This window comes from Nipponia nippon, unplaced genomic scaffold (genome assembly GCF_047370975.1).
Source record: "Nipponia nippon isolate SJK-2023a ecotype South Korea unplaced genomic scaffold, ASM4737097v1 scaffold_7, whole genome shotgun sequence".
NCBI classification, from domain to species: Eukaryota; Metazoa; Chordata; class Aves; order Pelecaniformes; family Threskiornithidae; genus Nipponia; species Nipponia nippon.
Window position 1 is genome coordinate 4,481,810 of NW_028262391.1, and position 17,772 is coordinate 4,499,581.

The 17,772-nt window shown below is 52.2% G+C and overlaps 1 protein-coding gene across 2 annotated transcripts; it reads left to right on the top strand.

Moving 5' to 3' along the window:
- The first annotated feature begins 4,324 nt into the window (after nt 1-4,324).
- SLC2A2 (solute carrier family 2 member 2) lies at nt 4,325-17,278 on the top strand. Of its 2 annotated transcripts, XM_009475712.2 has the most exons (11): nt 4,383-5,070; nt 5,671-5,766; nt 6,288-6,562; nt 7,064-7,188; nt 7,951-8,066; nt 9,260-9,422; nt 10,292-10,479; nt 11,585-11,689; nt 13,576-13,677; nt 14,595-14,798; nt 15,006-17,278. In XM_009475712.2, exons 1-11 carry the CDS (start codon nt 5,038-5,040, stop codon nt 15,195-15,197), a joined length of 1,599 nt encoding a protein of 532 aa, XP_009473987.1. In that variant the 5' UTR covers nt 4,383-5,037; the 3' UTR covers nt 15,198-17,278. The 2 variants fall into 2 exon arrangements, with proteins under 2 accessions (XP_087596369.1, XP_009473987.1); XM_087740243.1 differs by lacking the exon at nt 5,671-5,766 and having other exon boundaries at nt 4,325-5,070.
- The last annotated feature ends 494 nt before the right edge of the window (nt 17,279-17,772 follow it).

Consider the following 17,772-nt stretch of genomic DNA (forward strand, 5'->3'; position numbering starts at 1 on the left):
GACCAGCACCACCTGGAAACTTCTGCTCTTCTACAAAATCAACCCAGGATTATTAGAAAGACACGCTTTCCCCGCCAAATATTCATAGCTTTGATTTGCTTGTCTTTTGTTGTAAGTAAAATATGTTTGTGGTTGATCAATGCTATCAGAAACGATTTCGTTTTAGTGTTTAAAGAAATAAAACCTGGGGCTCTTCTTAACACCCTGGTTCTGGGACTTTTTACCTGGGGAATGAAACTGTTCCCCGTTCAGCTGAGCAGTGCTGCAGGACAGAGAGAAATACCGTCCGCGCATGCAGGAGTCACTTGAGCCCACTGCAGATTCAATTATTTACAGAGTTGCTGTGAAATACTGCATGAACTTCAGGGACAAGTCGTACCCCTCGTGGTAAATGAAAGAAAAGCCCCGAGAGCTGGCGTGAGGCCGTGCTCGGCCGCGGGGTTACCCCCCAGCACGCTGCGGACACCGGGGGGATGCTGGGCGCCGCGGCCAAGGTAGAGGGTGCTCGGAGGGAAGGCTGTAGCAGCTGCTCGTGGGAGCTGAATGTGTGTTCAGAGCGATTATCAAGTGGCGTTTTTCCTGTTGCGAGATGGTTTCGGGGTTGATCGTATGTATTTTGGGACAGAAGGGGGATGCTTGAGGTGTCCCTGGCCCCAGCCCCCGGGCTGGGCTGCTTGCTGGTACAGTCGACGTTGCGGTGCTGCAATCCCTTCTCTCGACCCGAGCCCGCGCAGGTGCCTTGCTGCTCGTGCGACAGTTTGCGCGGTGACGCTATGTAACTGGGGACGACGTGAGCATCACGGAGGCCAGCCGCGAGCAGCAGCGGGTGTGAAGGATGATAAGCCACCCACCTGGGGACACGGCTCCTCCAAGGAGATCCAGCAGAGATGTTCTCGGCAACAGGGATGCGGTTCAAGGCGTAGGATGCCCTCCATACATTTGTTTACTGCCCTGCCTACCGCTGCAGAGCGGCCGTGTCCCATCTTAGCTGTCGCAACGTACTGCAGAAGAGATTTGCTGGGTTTGCTTCCCAGTTTTTCTTTTCTGGGAGATGCTGCACCACCCGGAGCTGGGAGGAGTGGGAAGGGCCCCATTAAACTCCCCTGGTTTAATGCCACTAGTTTTTGCTGGGAGGGTACAAGGCCAGCACACCAATATCTTTACAACTGTGCTGTAAATGCACCAAATTCCCCCTCTCAAATGTGTTTTGTCGGCCTGAAGCCCCTGTCCCGCGGGAGGCCCCAGCACCGCTGCCTGCCCCGGCTGCTGTGGGTATGGAGAGAAAAAATGACCACGTATCATGTTCTTTTTGTGCCAGCCGCCTGTGTGCCTCATCAGCCTGCTCTTGCCTGGAGAGCCACAACCTTATTGTCTGGATCTTCCTTCTTTTTCCTTTTTGTTTCAGTTTGTTTTGGCTTTTTTCCTTTTTTTTTAACATCAAAGCTGCCTCTGGATGACCCAAAGGCAGCAAGACGAGCGTGCAAATTACCCCGGCCACAGAGAAAGCCTCGCTGTCCTTACGGAGTCTTTAAATTACTTCCACTGATGTGACACCATCTTCAGTTCTTCAAAAGCAAAGCCCAACCATAAACTTCAACCCATCGCTTTTATTGCATATCATTATATTTAGCAACACCAATTATAGCAGGTAATAGAGCATGGCAATTCTGCATGACAATAGCATGATATGTAGTTCTTACACTTTATTAATAAGTAACATGCTTGGCAAGAATGAAAGCACTGTTGTTTGCAAATAACGTAGCAGAAACGTCATGCTACAAGGTGCAGTCACCCAGGGTTGAGGGGCTGGATGCTGTTTAGGATTCCTGGTGTTTACATATTTCGTGCACTCGGGCAATGAGAAGCTAGGGGAGCAGTTTGGAGCAGCTTCTTGCTGGGAGCCCTGGAGTAAAGCCACAAAACCTATGGCACTGGCCAAAGCACTAACAGGGGTGCGGCATGTCCTGCTGTAAGCAGTGAAATGGGTATTTCTGCAGCGCTTTACCTGGGAACGGCAGCCATGCCCTCGGGCTGGGTCACTGGACCACGGCGCGTGGAGACCCACGTCTGTCATCTGCGTGTTTCACCTCTGCACCGCGCCACGTTCCCTGAATAGCTGTGGGCTGGGTCTACCTGGCCGAGCTGCTCTGCTTGCCCTGGCAAGGAAAGCCCTGTGCGTGCAAGCCACGTGAAGCACACGTGCTCGTTACCCTCAGACGTGCTCAAAAATCATCTGAACGTGGACAAGAGAAAGTACAAACAAGCTCCAGGCTGGCAAAGCCGGGGTCCTAGCGGCAAAGATGAGGATGGCAGGGCTGGCCCTGCAGGGAAGATACCCACAGGCCAGCTGCCATCTCCCCTTTGCCCTTTTCATCTCTGTGCCCTAGGCCAAATCAGTTAACTGCCACCCGGCATGGGACGGGTCGGCATTGCTCCCGAGCTGTGCTGTGTCGATACCTGCGCCCTACGGTCTGCGGTCCCCCAACCAGCCATCAAACGCACAAGAGATGAGATGGGCTGATTGTTCATCCTGGCAGTCAGGAACGGTGTTCTAGCACGTAGGAGTGTTGTGCTTCAGTTTTCCAGCTTCCCTTTGGGAAGTGACTGCAGCGGGAGGCAGGTTTACACATCAGCCTTTCCCATCCGTGAGCCTCCGCGAGCTGGCCTCTGCGAACCGGCACATCCACATCCAGACCCCCGCTCAGAAAACCGGAGGGGCTTGAATCTGTTGGTGTCCCTGAGAGCTAAATACCTGCTTGAACTGCCCGGGGGCAAGGCTCTGCGGAGTGTCCTGCAGCCCGGCCGGCATCACCTGGGGCTGTACACAAGAAGCGAGGCAGCCCTGGGCACCAGCTCACAGCACCCAGCCCGGCAGGGAGGGCCAGAGGGGCCGGGAAGGGATGGGAGAGCCCCGGGATAACTTCATGCCTTTTGCCAGCAGACCTGGCCAAGGGAGGCCGGTGGCTGTGGGGCTGCCAGCCTTTGCATCCAAGGTTTCCAGACTTTGTATCCATGAAGTCGGCGGGCCGCTCCTGGGGAGGCGACTAACGCTCACCCATGCCTCCCCACCGCTGCCCCCGGGAAGCCAGATTAAGGGAGGGTTCTGCTCTGTAAGCAGCAGCGGGGAGGACGCGACGGGCTACGAGCCACGGCAAGGCCACCCTGCTCTCCCCGGTCGGTACGTAAATGGCTTCCGCCCCCTCCAACTGCCTCCAGTAGGCTGGGAAGAGTAGGGGGGGAAAGCATCATCCCAGGCACCCGCGATGGGGTGGGGATCCCGGAGGGGGATGTCGGTCCTGGCCAGGAGTGTCCCAGTGCCCGAGGGTTTCAGTTTGGGACTCTGTTTGGCCAGGGCTCTCATTTTTTTTCTGATTCAAACTTGAGCAGCCTGTTAATTGTCTAATCCTGCCAGCCCCCCGCGTGGAGGCATTTAACCCCAACGCAAAGAAACGGTGCTTGTAAATGCCTGGGTATCCACGCACAGTGAGCAAACAAGCGCGATGGGCAAAGATCTCAGCTGGAAGGACAAATTATTGGGGAAAACTTCAAAAAGCTCAGCCTGAGGGCCCTCCCCCTTGCAGCTACACCAGACGGAGAGGGGAGTGCAGGTGCCGTGGCTGGAATCGATGCCTGCATTAATGCAATGAACTTTTCTCCTCCAGTTAAAGTTTTACTTTACTGGAGGAGAGCAGTGCAAAGATTAGTGGTCTTAGGCTCATCTTTTTTTTTCCCTCTTCCCCTGCAGGAAGTACATTTCGTGCCCATGTGAAGCCTGGCTGACTGAGAGCATCATCCAATGAGTCGCCGTAACTTGGCTGCTGGACCCGTCAGGATGCTTATCTGGAAGGTAATGCCAATCTGCTTCCATGCTTATCTCGAAGGTAAAAGCATTCATCAGCATTAATCACCTGCTCGGCTGATTCAGCCTCTGGCATTCAGCTGTTGGCATGTCTCCTACGGGTGCTGTCACCCGCCCTGGCCCTACAGCTCCTCCGGCTGACGATGTCCAAGCGAGACCAGCTCAGACCAGCTTTTGCAGGTGTGCAAAGTTCAGGACTACTGAGCCAGCCAAGCCAAAGGACTGTGATATTTGACAGCATCAGCAATATTTGCTAGCATTGGCAATATCTGCTAGCACCAGCAATATTTGACAGCATCAGCAATATTTGCTAGCATCGGCAATATTTGTCAGCGCAGCAATCAGCTGGTGGTGGCGAAAGGCTCAGTGTTCACGCCGTCGTGGGCTTTTTAACAAAAACGTATGTTACTGTAATATTCTGGGTCATTTTTCTATGTTGTATCTCCATATGCGCATACAGCCGTCTCCTCTGAATGCTCAGGATGCATACGTACAGGTGAGTACTAGCATTACAGCGACGTGTTGAGGGGCCTGTGCGTGCGCAGGTACGTATAGAGAGAGAGAGACCTGTATACATCTGTATTTATAGATGTTCAGCTGTGTATGGTATATACACACATAAATATATTTTAAAGCAGGTGCCAAGTGCTAGCTAAATAAAACACTTAGTCATTTTCTAGATTCTTTGCTACATAGGCTGGAAAGGTTTCTTCTTGCTCGTTCAGCAAGAGGTTTGTCATGAGGCACATAAACCCAGCACAGAAGCTACGAAAGGTGCTGCACATCTCGAAATAGGCTGTAGCATGTTCCCAAGTCCCCGGCATGTCACATCGCAGACTGTTCGAGTGAGGGACAGCCCCAAACCAGCCTTCCAGCTGGATCATTTGAATTTCCCAGGTCCGCTCTATGTCTTTGCGGGCCTCCCGTTGTTCCATTTGTCCCCCCAAATACGGGGATTGGTAGCGGCTGCTCTGAGCCGAGCAGTGGCCAGATAACGCATGGAAGGCTTGGGTTTCTCATTAACTCCAGAGCTGATATAGTCCCATCTCTCGGAGCACCAGCCAGTTTTACTGCCTCCATCCCAGCCCTGCTGTGCCTCCTTCCCTGCCCAAGCTCTCGCCTCGCTCCGCAGCCCAGGACAGCGGCCGCTCCCGGGAGGACAGCGGAGGAGCTGCGAGATGGACAAGAAAAGCAAAATGCAGTCGGAGAAGGTAACCGTGGCTCGGTGGTATTTTTGCACTACAATTTCTGCAGGAGCCCAGCACTGAGCAATGGCATTTATTGCTCGCCAAGACCAAAACCAACAAAAAAACTTCCCCTCCCCTAATTAATTGCTCTTTGATGTCTGCATACTGAGTGCAGGGGCAAAGGGGTCAAGGGATTATTTTTTTATTTTTTAAGAGCTCCATCAACTCATCAGATAATTTTAACTGTGATGGAAGGAAATAATACTCGAAACAGCACTGCTGAAAAACACCATTTTGATCACTTTTTCCTAGCTGTTCTGCTTCAGCGGTGGTGCTGCCCGTGCGCTGGCGATGGGGCAGGGCACGTTGCTGCGCTGCGAGCCCCCGGGGCGAGGACGGGCAGCGCAGTAGGGAGAGCTCCGGCACAGATTGCTCTCTGCCCACCCCCAGGGGCTCTCCCTTCTCCTTTGGAGCCAGCCAAAGTGCCTGGGCTGCTGCAGCAGCATCCCTGGGTGCCGCTGTCCTGGGCAGCGGTGTCCCTTGGGACAGGGATGGGGTGCAGCCCCCCGGGTTAGGGCAGGGCTAGGACAGCGAGGTGAGGCTGTCCTCTGCTTCCTCCCCCAGCACCTCACAGGAACGCTGATCCTCTCCGTCTTCACCGCGGTGTTGGGCTTCTTCCAGTATGGCTACAGCCTGGGCGTCATTAACGCCCCCCAGAAGGTAAGCTGAGCCCCCCAAGCCGTGCACGGCCAAGGAACAAGGGCTTCAGGGCAGCCAGGGCTGGCTTGTCCCTTGCAGAAGCCCTCAGGAGGGCTCTGTCCCTTCCCCAGGTGCCATCTCCCACAGTTCAAAGCCCCCACGATAAGGCAGCGGGGTGAGAAAACAGCGAGGACCCCCCGCTGCCACGCCGGCAGTGAAAGGAGCGGGGCTCCACATGTCATGGTGCCGTCCCCACTGCAACACGGTCCCTGTGGCCAGACCGGGGGACGACACCTCTCCGCGGGTGCCAAATCTGGGCGCCGCGCTCACCCTGTCCCCAGGAGCGGCGTTGGACGAGGGGGGATGCTCTGCGGTGCCTCCCCGCTGGAGGGCTGGGTGCTGGGGAGCTGTGGGGGACCCCAAGATTTCACCCCTGCAGAGCCTGTGAAAAGCTTTTCCTGGGGCAGAAAAAAAAACCAAAACAGGGTTTGGGAGTGGTTATAGGTTGAGCTGACGGCGTTTTTCCTCTTTGCCCATCACAGGTGATAGAAGCCCACTACGGGCGCGTGCTGGGCATCGCTCCCCTGGACAGACATGCCACCAACGCCTCCGGGGAGGATGGCACCGTCCCCGTCCCTGGCACAGAGCCCTGGGGTGGCACCGAGGGCACGCTCGCACCCCCGGCCGACACCGGCGAGGACCTCGCCACCTCCCCGCACATCCTCACCATGTACTGGTCCCTCTCCGTCTCCGTGTTCGCCGTCGGCGGCATGGTCTCCTCCTTCACCGTGGGGTGGATCGGCGACCGGCTGGGGCGGTGAGAGGACCTTGTGTGCTGTGACTCGCATGCCACAGCCCGAGCCTTTTTGTTTGATTTTTTCCCCTAGAACCATTTCCTCCCCGTAGAAATACGATTGGCGTTATTTTCCCCAATTTAATGAAAAAAACCCTCAAACCTCCAAAATACTGTTCCAGCCATCACAGAGGTCTGGCTTATTAAAATCCTCAATTACAAATCAGACATTTTATTGCAACTTTCAGCACTTCAGACAAGCAGCTGATGAGCAGCCTTGATTAACTTCCAAATTCCCCCTTGTCTTTCCACGGCAAAAGAGAGAGGAGGGCACCTTGCACAGGATATATAATATACTTTTTGCTACTCTGATTGCACCCCTGCCTGATATTTTTCAGTGCCTAGGATCATTATTTTCTTCCCCGTAGTGCTGAGTCAGTCACTTAATAGCTCTGACTGCATGTCATGATGGCTGCTTTGCCTGAGAACGGTGCCAGAACGAGCTGTGCTGCTGCTGCCTTGCAGGGTGAAAGCCATGCTGGTGGTGAACGTCCTCTCCATCGCGGGGAACCTCCTCATGGGGCTGGCGAAATTCGGGCCGTCTCACATGCTCATCATCGCCGGGAGAGCAATCACGGGGCTGTACTGCGGTAAGTCCACTGCAAACCAGCCCCTGGGTGGGTACTGGCTGCTCCAGGGCTGCAGTTAAGCATTTCCTATATTTTTTAATCTTTTCTTAGTTCAGAAGGGGTTTCACAGGGGGGAGTTTCCCTTTTCTCCCTATGTCTGTCCTCCTCAATCCAGGATCTTTCCCAGAAGCATTTGGGTTGGCTCAATCATGAAATCAGTTTATTTTACATATCCTAGAAAGGAGCGAGTCCCTCCTCTGTATTTCAAGGCTCGATCTCCGTGGTGGCTGTTGTAACAGTGTGCTCTTAGCCATGCAGTTTATCCCGTTCCCCAGACAACAGTACTATCTAGCAGAGAGTACAGGAGCACTGTACATACCATAAGACAGTAGGCAAATAATACGGAATTACATTAGAATTAGCTTAGAATTAACAGCTCCTTATCACTGTTGCTGGTATGCAAATACGATACTCCGCTCTGAAGGTTCAAGGCAAGGTTTAAGAAAGCTCTTTGCTCTGTGATAACTTCTGCCAATGGACGATCTCTGCTCCATGCTCGTATGTAGGTGTCCAAGTGTAAAGGCTTCCCGGCCCGGGGCTCTGGATCTGGGGATATCCGAGCATCCTGCAGGGTGCGGGTGATTCCCAGCCAGGCACAAGGGACTTGGTGGGATGTGGGATGCAGCACATGGGCTCCATCCTCCTTTCCCGTTTGGGAAGCAGTTTCTGCTGGTTGCTGAGCTGTGGTCTAGAAGAGGTGACGCCCATGTGTGCTCGGTGCAGGGCTCTCCTCCGGACTCGTGCCCATGTACGTCAGCGAGGTCTCTCCCACGGCCCTTCGAGGAGCACTGGGGACATTGCACCAGCTTGCTATCGTCACGGGTATCCTCATCAGCCAGGTAAGAAGGAAAGAGCACGAGTCCAGAGAGGGTATTTCAGAGACTAGGGATACCCCGGTGATATGCTGAGGTATAACTCATCATTCCACCCCAAAACTGAAGGAGAGTGGGAAGCAATCTGCTCTAATGGGGCTAAACTCCTACCTTGAGTCAGAGGTGTCCTTAACAAAGATGACTGCCCATGAACTAAAAAGTACTTCTGCAAACAATTTCTGCACTCCCCTGCAAAGTTTTTGTATGCATCTCATCAGAGTCCGGCTGGATCCTGAACATGAGGTCCCTCATATTCAGGTGCGCAAAAATGGCTTCATCAGAGAAGCAGGGAGTCCAACATCCCCATCAGCATTTCCCACCACGGCAGGAGTCCCAGCTACGTGACAGGCTGGCACATAAACGTACCGAGAACCAACACATCCAGAAAAACTTAACGTAACCATAACGTTCATTTAATCTGACTTAGCCAAAGACTATGGGCAGACCATGGGGAAAAACGCCCGCAAGGCAGGTCCTGCCGGCTCCACTGGCTGTGGGAATACAAAAAATGCTTTGCGAATTGTGGAAGGAAAGATGTCGCAAGTACTCACAACCCTTCTGGAGCACCTTTTTCAGTGCCACAATCACACACTGAAGCAAAGCTCAGGTTAGCCTATTTGCTGAGCCTTACGCTGCGCTGCAGCCCCGGTGCTCGGGCTCTGCTGGTTAGCGGCCGGGCAGCTGGGGCATCCCACGCTGCGTGAGCCTCCAGCCAAGCTCTGCACCTTTGTGGAGTTGCTTAGGACATATATGCCCATAAAAACCATACCCTAAAAAAAGAGGAGAGCAAGGTCTGAAGTGGAAACATTTCATCAGCATGCCTGTATTTGCTGAGCTGTTTATGCAGCGGTTCTGGCCAGGCACAGGTCTCCTGTTGGTGGCACGTCCCAAGGAAGATCGAGTCAACCCGGGGTGGGGAACAGGCTTGCAGTGGTTTGTCTCACAGCACCTGTAAGCCAAAGTCATGCTCATGACATTTAAGCCATCTGTTCATTCCCTCCTTGCAAATGTGCATCACAACTAATGAAATCAAATTGTTAGGACTGAGAATTGGTATTTGCTTCTAGTTTTCCTCCATGCTTCGAAATGCCATAGTGGTCAATCGCTTTCTTTTTCCAGGGTGCAAAATAAGCCATTCAAACATGCCTCAATTCTTCCAGGTCCTCGGACTAGATTTTCTCCTGGGCAACGACGAGCTGTGGCCCCTGCTCCTTGGTCTGTCCGGTGTGGCTGCCCTCCTGCAGTTCTTCCTGCTCTTACTGTGCCCCGAGAGCCCCCGATACCTTTACATCAAACTGGGGAAGGTGGAGGAAGCTAAAAAAAGTAAGACACACGTTCTGGGCTTGTCTGGAGTTGTTTTTATACTACACAGAGCATTAAACACAGAAGGAAAAGCCCAGCTGAGGGCTCACACGTGTAACTGGGTATAGTTGCTCCGTCCCACGCAGCACGTTTGCAGGAGGGATTTCGGACACCTGCATACAGCCACTGCCTAAGGCACGCTCGCCTCTGTCGCTGCGGGTGGTGTGAACATTAGCATGTTACTCCTTTCCATCAGAGAGATGGCATCTAGCAGACGCCACCCCCGCAAAAGCCCCGTTCAGTTGGACGGCTTTTCAACCAGGTCTAAAAATGACATCTTCTGGGGGACAGCTGATCTCTCTAGCCTTGGTGCTATTTTCAACCACACAGCAAATCCACAGCAGTTACCGCAACTGCATATACATCTTCCAGCGTGGCCCTCCTTAGCTGGTTCCAGCCATCTCCACGCGGAGTAGGAGCAGCCAATGGTAGGACATAGCTGAAACTGAGGTGAGAACCCAGGATTGAGTAGAACAGAGCATGTCCATGTGCCTGGGGGCAGAGATGCATGCCCGTGCCCTGAGCTGCCGAAGTATAAATTAGCTCTGGACCAGAAACTATTGAGATATGTTTGCATGGGACTAATAAGCATTGCTGAGGGATGAGGCTTGAGCGTGGTGTCCCAGAGCTTTCGCAGAACTAATGTGCTGCTGCCCCTTGCCAAGCAGACACACCTTTGATCCTTGGTGTGCCACAGGAGTCCTCAGAGCAAGAGGACACTACTGTCCATGTGGCTGGCTTACCCTGAGTTTTGGCTAGAGAGATTCTTGTCCTTCCTCTCCTCCTTATCTACCGTTGAAAATAAAATGTCGATCTTTTTTTTTCTTAAGGTTTGAAGAGGCTCAGAGGAAACTGTGACCCAATGAAAGAGATTGCTGAGATGGAAAAGGAAAAGCAAGAAGCTGCTAGTGAAAAGAAAGTCTCCATAAGGCAGCTTTTCACCTCTTTGAAGTACAGGCAGGCTGTCATCGTGGCGCTGATGGTGCAGATATCTCAGCAGTTCTCAGGAATCAATGCGGTGAGTCTCCAAAAACATTTGCCCTTGAAGAAATCCATGCTGAGCGTGAAAAGGCAATGCTGGCTCCGTCCAAGCCATGTAGGGGTGAAGAGGAGGCTTTCCCGTGACTGCAGTAGGCTCCTTGGCCACCACCATCAGTGTTGAAGGTGGACCTCACCGCCGAGCCGGGCTGCGGGAAGGCAGGGGGGGAGAAGGGTGCGAGGGAGTTCAGCATGAAACCAGCTGGCACGGCAAGTCCACACGGAGTTCTCCCGTCACCCTCCTCATACCTGAGTTCATCAGCAGTTTGCTCTCTTTAATGACCTCCCGCTCACCCCAGGAACCACATAATCACCATCTTTTACCTATTTTTAGCTAAACAGCTTTTGCAGCACCTCCTGGCATACCAGAAATTAGCATTTTCTATCTAGAAGCATGGAGCCTCGTTTTCAAAAGTGGCTAAGACTCAAATTTTTGAAAGTCTGGTGGGAACTTTACAAAGGTTGAGGCCTCTGTCCCACCGTTTTTCAAAACTCTAGGAGCATTTCCGCATCGCAAGGCGGAGCGGCATGCAGGGGTGCCCAGCCTCGCGGGGCTGAGCCGGGGATGAGCGGCCCCACAGAGCCCGGCTGCCCCAGCTTGATGCTGTGCCCAGCCCCATCCACCAGCCGTGGGCTCAGCCACCCATTGACCTCCTGCCCTTAACTTCCATGAGACAGAAATCAGCTTATTCTTTGAGAGAAGGGAGAAATTCGAGTCATTTCAATGTAGCGAGACTATTTTAAAATTCATTTAAAACTCAGTCATTTGAGTTCATATTTGTCTCCAGCTCTTGGTGCTGGTGATCTGGCTTTCAAGATTAAGCATGGGACTACACGGATGAAAACAGTTTTAAATGTGCAAATGCAGTAGCTCAGGAGGGGAACTGCAATGCAATTTTTAACTCCCTCAGGCTCCTTTGAAAGTTTCAGCTTTAATTATTATAACAAGCCATTAAAAAGTTGAAAAACTAATCATAATTAAACTGCTGCACATCTCAGCCAAGCAAGAGCAACTCTTCCCTCAAGAGAACAAAAAGTTCCACCAGCCCTGTTGCCTAATCCTTCTTCCTAATGTATTTTGATAGATCTTTTACTACTCTACAAACATTTTCGAGAGAGCTGGAGTTGACCAACCAGTTTACGCAACCATTGGCGTTGGAGTGGTGAACACAGTCTTCACAGTTATCTCCGTAAGTAAATACTTCTGTCCCCCCAGACTACAAAAACAAGCAAGCCACAACGTGGTTTTGAAACATGATTTTATCCTAGAGCTGGGGCTGACCCTGCACACCTTACTCATGGGAAAAATCATTCCCTGGGCAAGTCTCGTTTGAAAAATCGAGCCTTGAAATACAACCCGTTGCTATCAAAGAGCACTGCTAAATGCCTCATGAGTGAAAACTGCACCACCGCGTTCAGGGAAGCTCTGGTAGCTCAGCATCTCCCCCAAAATAAAAGTTGCCTTCGAGACTGAAATTCTGCAGGTCCTGTTCTCCTGAGGGAGCAGGCAGGGGACCGGGGTTGCGATGGGGAAGCCAGCAGCTCACAATCTCCCTCTTGCCTGTTATCTTTCAAATTGTTTTATGTATGTACATAGCACCTGCATGAGTGATATCCAAAGGCTGTTCCATGGTAATAAAAGTAATCTAGCACCTACCCTCCTCGTATCTATGCAGAGCGCCGTAGCAATAAAAAGGTGGATCTGTTTTCACAGCCTTTCCCTCCGTTCGTCTCTCTCCTGAGAGTATTAACACAGTTCCAATCAGCGGGCAATTATTTTTTTGTAATGTGGCCATTAATATAAGAAGATCAGGAAATGCCAAGCCCATTTTCCTCACGTCTCTAGAGAGACTTAGGGAGCAAAGGACTTTTGCCCACCACGAAGCAGGACTAGCACGGTAGAAATACACAGCTCTAAGAGATCTTAGTCCAGCATACATGAGAGAGGAGGTCTGGGGGTGAACCTGCTTTAGAGGAAGTCCATCACAGATCCCATACAGAGGAGAAACCATGATGTTTATTGTGAAACGAGGCACGGAGGTGTGTGGCTAGAAGAGGTCTTTCTCCAGCTTGGAGGGTCTCTGGCAGTTCAATCTCTGCCCCAGGGCTGTGGTACTTGCAGCCTGGAGCATTTGCTCTTTGCTTCTTTTGGCCATGAGCACTTAAAAATTACCTGCATTGGTCAATAAATGACAGACTCAGATCGAAAGGCAGAAGCACTGACAGACGGATGGACCTTGGCAAGGGGAGAAGGGAGCGCAGAGGCTCACCCTCTGCAGCTTCACGAGTTAGCAGGATGAACTGCCTCCAGCAAAAGAGATGGTCTCCTGGAAGCATAAATCATTTGCTGGAATGGCAGGAAAGGCTGAGCTGATGGCCAAAGGTGTCCTTTCAAGCAGAGGGGAAGGAGCAGGCAGCCTCAGAGGCTAGCGCGTGGTATCTTTGGGCAGGCCAGATGCACTGTCCTCTGGAGTTACCTACATCTCCCCATGGTTGAAGGGATTAGTACAGACTTAGATCTTGAAAGCTGGGTGAGATGACTGGAGTCCACCAAGAGGAGTTGGGAAGGAGCAAGCTAAGCCTTGGGGCTATCGGGAAGCAAAAGGAATCTGGGAGTCATTGAAGGAAAAATCCTGGCTCCAGCTGCTACACAACCATCCCTGCCCTAGGACAGGCAAGGTGATGTGACTTGAATCGTGCTACATTTTGAAGGCTACTTCCAAACTAATGCAAACCTAGTAAGTTTGTTCTTCCTGAAAAAAAGAAAGAGAGAAAAAAAGTCCATAGTCAGCAATAAATGTGTAGGAGTGGTGGGAAGTCCTGAGAGCTTAGAAGCACATGAGCTCAAACATGGGTTTGCCTTGCCCTTGCAGGGCAACTGTTCAGTCTGGCTCCCTAACAGCCACCGGCAGAGTTTCTGACACTTGCAAACCTGCACATAAATCTCTACCACGAGAGCTAAAAGGGCGGGAGTGCGGTGTGGTAGCGGTAACAGGCTGCTCATTGCTAACAGACCTGATCGAACCTCCTGAGAGTGGCGGTGCTGGAGACTGAGCTGCTGCACATGTTTCTGCAGGTCTTTCTGGTGGAGAAGGCAGGCAGGCGGTCCCTGTTCCTGGCTGGTTTGATGGGCATGTTAATAAGCGCCGTGGCCATGACGGTTGGACTTGCGCTCCTGGTAAGGATTTCTCTCCATTTTTTCTCCATGGTTTGCAAACAAGAGAAGACAAACCACCTTTTAAAGTGAATTCTTCGCATTTTCATCTCAAAGAAGTTCAGAAAACATTTGTCCTTAGAAGGGACAGTTCACAGTGGCCATAGCTGGAGCCGTCTCTGGTTACAGCAGTGCCTGAGGATGTTGCGCTCTTTGGCCCCTGAGATACCCCAATGCTGCTAGAAAGGACGGCTGTCCCCTGTCGCCTGTCCCCTCCCTGAGCCCGCTGACAACCTCGGCTCCTTACACAACAATCCCACAGCTGTGGGATGCTATTCCCACAGCATCATACTATGGCTGCTAAGAAAACCCAGGCCATATCTCCACGTGCAAGCACTGTGTGCTCTAAACCCTCAACCTGCGTCTCCGTGGCTTGGTGAAGGGATGCTAGACTAGCATCTTGTCATAGAAAAAGGGACAAATTGTTCCTCCCAACACCCAGGAGAGGGGTCAGGCTGTGAGACATGGGGCAGAACAGGCAGAGGATGGAGCCAGCCCCCATCAAAGTCAGTCCAAACCACTGGTGCAAGCTCCTGTCAAGATGTAAAACCAAATACAGGGTGCCCCCCTTTACTGAACACCCTGGTTATTAAAGACAACACCATTTTGCCTCTTCCTGGCCAGGCTGCAGGCAAGGAGAGGGCTCGAAGGTACAGCTGAGCTGATAGCTGCGAGTGCCAACATCCCTCTGCAAGCGGCAACACTGGCACCACAGGCCCAGCCAGCACCTGGCACAAGAGTTTAGAGCTCTAATTATGTGTGTCCAGTCCCCACTTGTCTGAATAGAAAGAAATTTCTGAAAAAGAAGCCTAATTAAAATAATTAGTGATAATTAATGAGAGTCATGTTGAGACTGTAACACTGAGCGCACCCTCTTGCAGAGCCAGTTTGCCTGGATGAGCTATGTCAGCATGGTCGCGATCTTCCTCTTCGTCATCTTCTTTGAAGTTGGGCCCGGGCCCATCCCCTGGTTCATCGTAGCCGAACTGTTCAGCCAAGGCCCGCGCCCCGCCGCCATCGCCGTCGCCGGCTTCTGCAACTGGGCCTGCAACTTCATCGTGGGAATGTGTTTCCAGTACATAGCGGTAAGAAGTCCCTCTAAAACCGTACAAATAAATGACTGGCACGACTCCACTGCTGGGCTTCCGAAGCAGCTCAGCGGGACGTGCACGTGCCTCCCAGATCTCCATCTCTAAGCCCTGCAGGGCACCCCAGCCACCCAGGGTAGGAAGGGGGAGACATCACTGCGGTGCTGATGGTGGTGTCCCCTCTTCTCACTTCCCCCACTGCAGGATCTGTGTGGACCGTACGTGTTTGTGATCTTCGCGGCTCTGCTTCTCGTCTTCTTTCTGTTTGCGTACCTCAAAGTACCGGAGACAAAAGGAAAGTCCTTTGAGGAGATCGCAGCTGTGTTCCGCCGCAAGAAGTTCCTGGCCAAAGCCATGACTGAGCTGGAAGACCTGCAAGGCAGCGAGAAGGCATAGACATGGCCACACACCCAGAAAGAAGGGACTGAGCATAGACCTCCTTCAGGCGCTGTGGGAAGAACATTGGGCAAAAGTCTCATTTCACACAAACCTTGCAGCTGGCAGACGGGGAGGACCCATCCACTGGGTGCCTTCTGGCTGCTGTGGCTCACACCTCCGAGCTGCAGGTGCTAACCTGTCATTTTACTCTGAAATACTTGGTACAACTGGGCTGCCGGGAGAGCCAGGGAAAGGATGGGAGGAATATGTTACATGTGTGTCTCCATGCCGCACTGGAAGAGCCCGGTGGGACGATGATCTTACTAGCTGGCAAAGCGTTACATGGAGCAGGGTCATCACTCAGCTGGAATGAAGGAAAGAGGGGTCGGCTGATGGTGTAGCCTCATGTTTTCACCTTTTTGTCCCATGCTTGCTGCTTCCTTCTGCCTTGAGAAACCAACTGCTAGTGCAGCTGTGCCACCAACACACAGCACTGATCGCCCGAGGTGCTACGGAAAACAGACTGGGCAAACTCCCCCTTCCTATTGCCTGTGCAGAGGAAGAAGGTGGATCCCACCTGAATCGGTTGAGACGCACCTCGCTTGCTTTGCTATCCGTGTGTTATGGAAATGCTGTCCAATCTCATAAGGATTTCTCAAGTCACAACATTTTTTAGGAGAATCTTAGAAACTCTGGCTGGGCTGATGTGTTTTGTTTTTTTTTTTTTTCTTGTGTTTCAGCCAGGCTATTTACCTCCTCTTTCCTCCTAGGAAGCCTTTCCTCCCTCCTTTATCCCTGCTGCACCACAAGACACGGCACATCATTGACCACACAACGGGCCCGGGCACTCCTGGCCCCCAGGTCAGGAGACTCGAGTCCTGCTGCCATCCCTCCCATGGTGCGACCATTGCCGGGTCACCTCCCCTCGCTGCCCCACCTTCCCCACCCTCTGTGTTCACCTTCCATTCCTTTCGTACAGTGCTTAGACCCACAGGCTCCAGCTTCAGCCAAGGCCTCAGGCTGCCCGTACTGTAACAAGTAATGGCAACCCAAAGGGGAAATGGGTATTGCAGCAGTAACTGGAAGGTGCCCCACTGATCTGACCCTCACTTTGCACCACTTACGGTTTTGCTGGCTGAATGTGCTTCAGCCAAGGTAGTGTGCAAGCAGGAGGTTGCGTTCTGTTGTTTGTGCCCGTTTTGCTTCTTTAGGAGATACTTTTATGCGACAAAATCAAACTGCAAGGGTTTTTCTTCCTTTTTGGGGGGATATGTTGGAATCATTGTAAAAACCTGCTCTCTCTTTGCTTGACTTTTAAGATTTGCATGTTCCTTGTTGTGATACCAGGTTATTTTCTAGCAACTTTCTCAGGATAGAAACCCATTATTTATTTAGAGATGAAACACCAGCATTGCTTGGTCACTGTGAGCTCATCACAGCCGAAGCAGTGACCATAATGTAACAGAGGATCAAGCATAATGAAAAGCATGAGAATACATGGGCCAAGGAGGATCATGGGCTGCTGACATGGGTTTGGTTTTAGGGAAGGTTCATGCTCCTTTCCATGTACCTGAACTTCTTTCCTTTGTAGACTTTAGTCTCTTGGTATTAAGACCCTAAAGCAAATTCTGGTCCCTTCCAAGTGACTGGAAGTGTAGCCACGAGGTCCACTGGGACAAGCGTCTGGCCCCGGTATGTGCACTGAAGCAACATGATTGCACCAAAGGCTTTCCTGGACTGACTGCTGGGATTTAACCAGAGGAGAACTGGGTCAATGCTGTTGTGCTACAGCGGTGGGGGACCTGGGACAGACATGGGGCGTGTGGGAACCAGGGTTGTTGCGGTGCACAGAAGAGAGCAGCAGAGCTGGGGCGCAGGCTCTGGGTTTGTCAGTCTGTCTGCTGCAAACAGGTCTCCCCAGGTGAAACTAGCTGAGACGGCAGGCTCAGAAGATCGCCATGGTGTCTACTGCAGTTAGTTAAATATTATAATGGGTCTTCTGAATGTAAAAAAAGAGAAAAAAAAGAGATGGGTTCTTGCTTTCAGCAATGTGATCTATGTCTGCTACATAAAAGTGACAAAGAACAACATCTACGGCATGTGTTGGCTTGCGCTGTTCTGTTTTTTTCCCCTCTGTACATCTCAGACGTATGTCCAGCTCCAGACGGGAGGTATTTTCCTGGCAGGACACATTTGCTCCATGGGTGGTAATTGCAAGCCCTCAGCTAAATCCCTTTGAAATGGATGTTCCAGAGATGAGACTTCGGGGTTGGGAGGCAGCCCTGGGGCTGGTGGGAGCTGGCTCTGCGCTGGGATGAACCCTCACTGGAGGCGTGCCGGCATCTAACCCCAGCCGTCCCCACCGCCCGCCTGTAAAAGCCCATGTAAAGAGCACCTCTGCTTGCACAGACGCTGCTGCAGCTTAAAACTTGGTGCTGGGGCCTCTCTAGGCACGATAGGCAGGAGGAGCTTTCAGGGAGAGATGGGGTTCAAAGCAGATTTGCCCCTGCTCTGAGGGCAGAGCCAGGCTGGGTTCCCTCCTGGAACGGGAGGGTGGGACAGCAGAGGCTGGGTGGCTGGGAGGGTGCTGGCA

Excerpts from the sequence above, each read along its gene's own strand:
- SLC2A2 (XM_009475712.2), top strand. The coding sequence starts at position 5,038 with ATGGACAAGAAAAGCAAAATGCAGTCGGAGAAG. Across the intron at positions 5,767-6,287 it reads TCATTAACGCCCCCCAGAAG|GTGATAGAAGCCCACTACGG; the intron begins GTAAGCTGAGCC and ends TGCCCATCACAG. Across the intron at positions 14,799-15,005 it reads TGTGTTTCCAGTACATAGCG|GATCTGTGTGGACCGTACGT; the intron begins GTAAGAAGTCCC and ends CCCCCACTGCAG.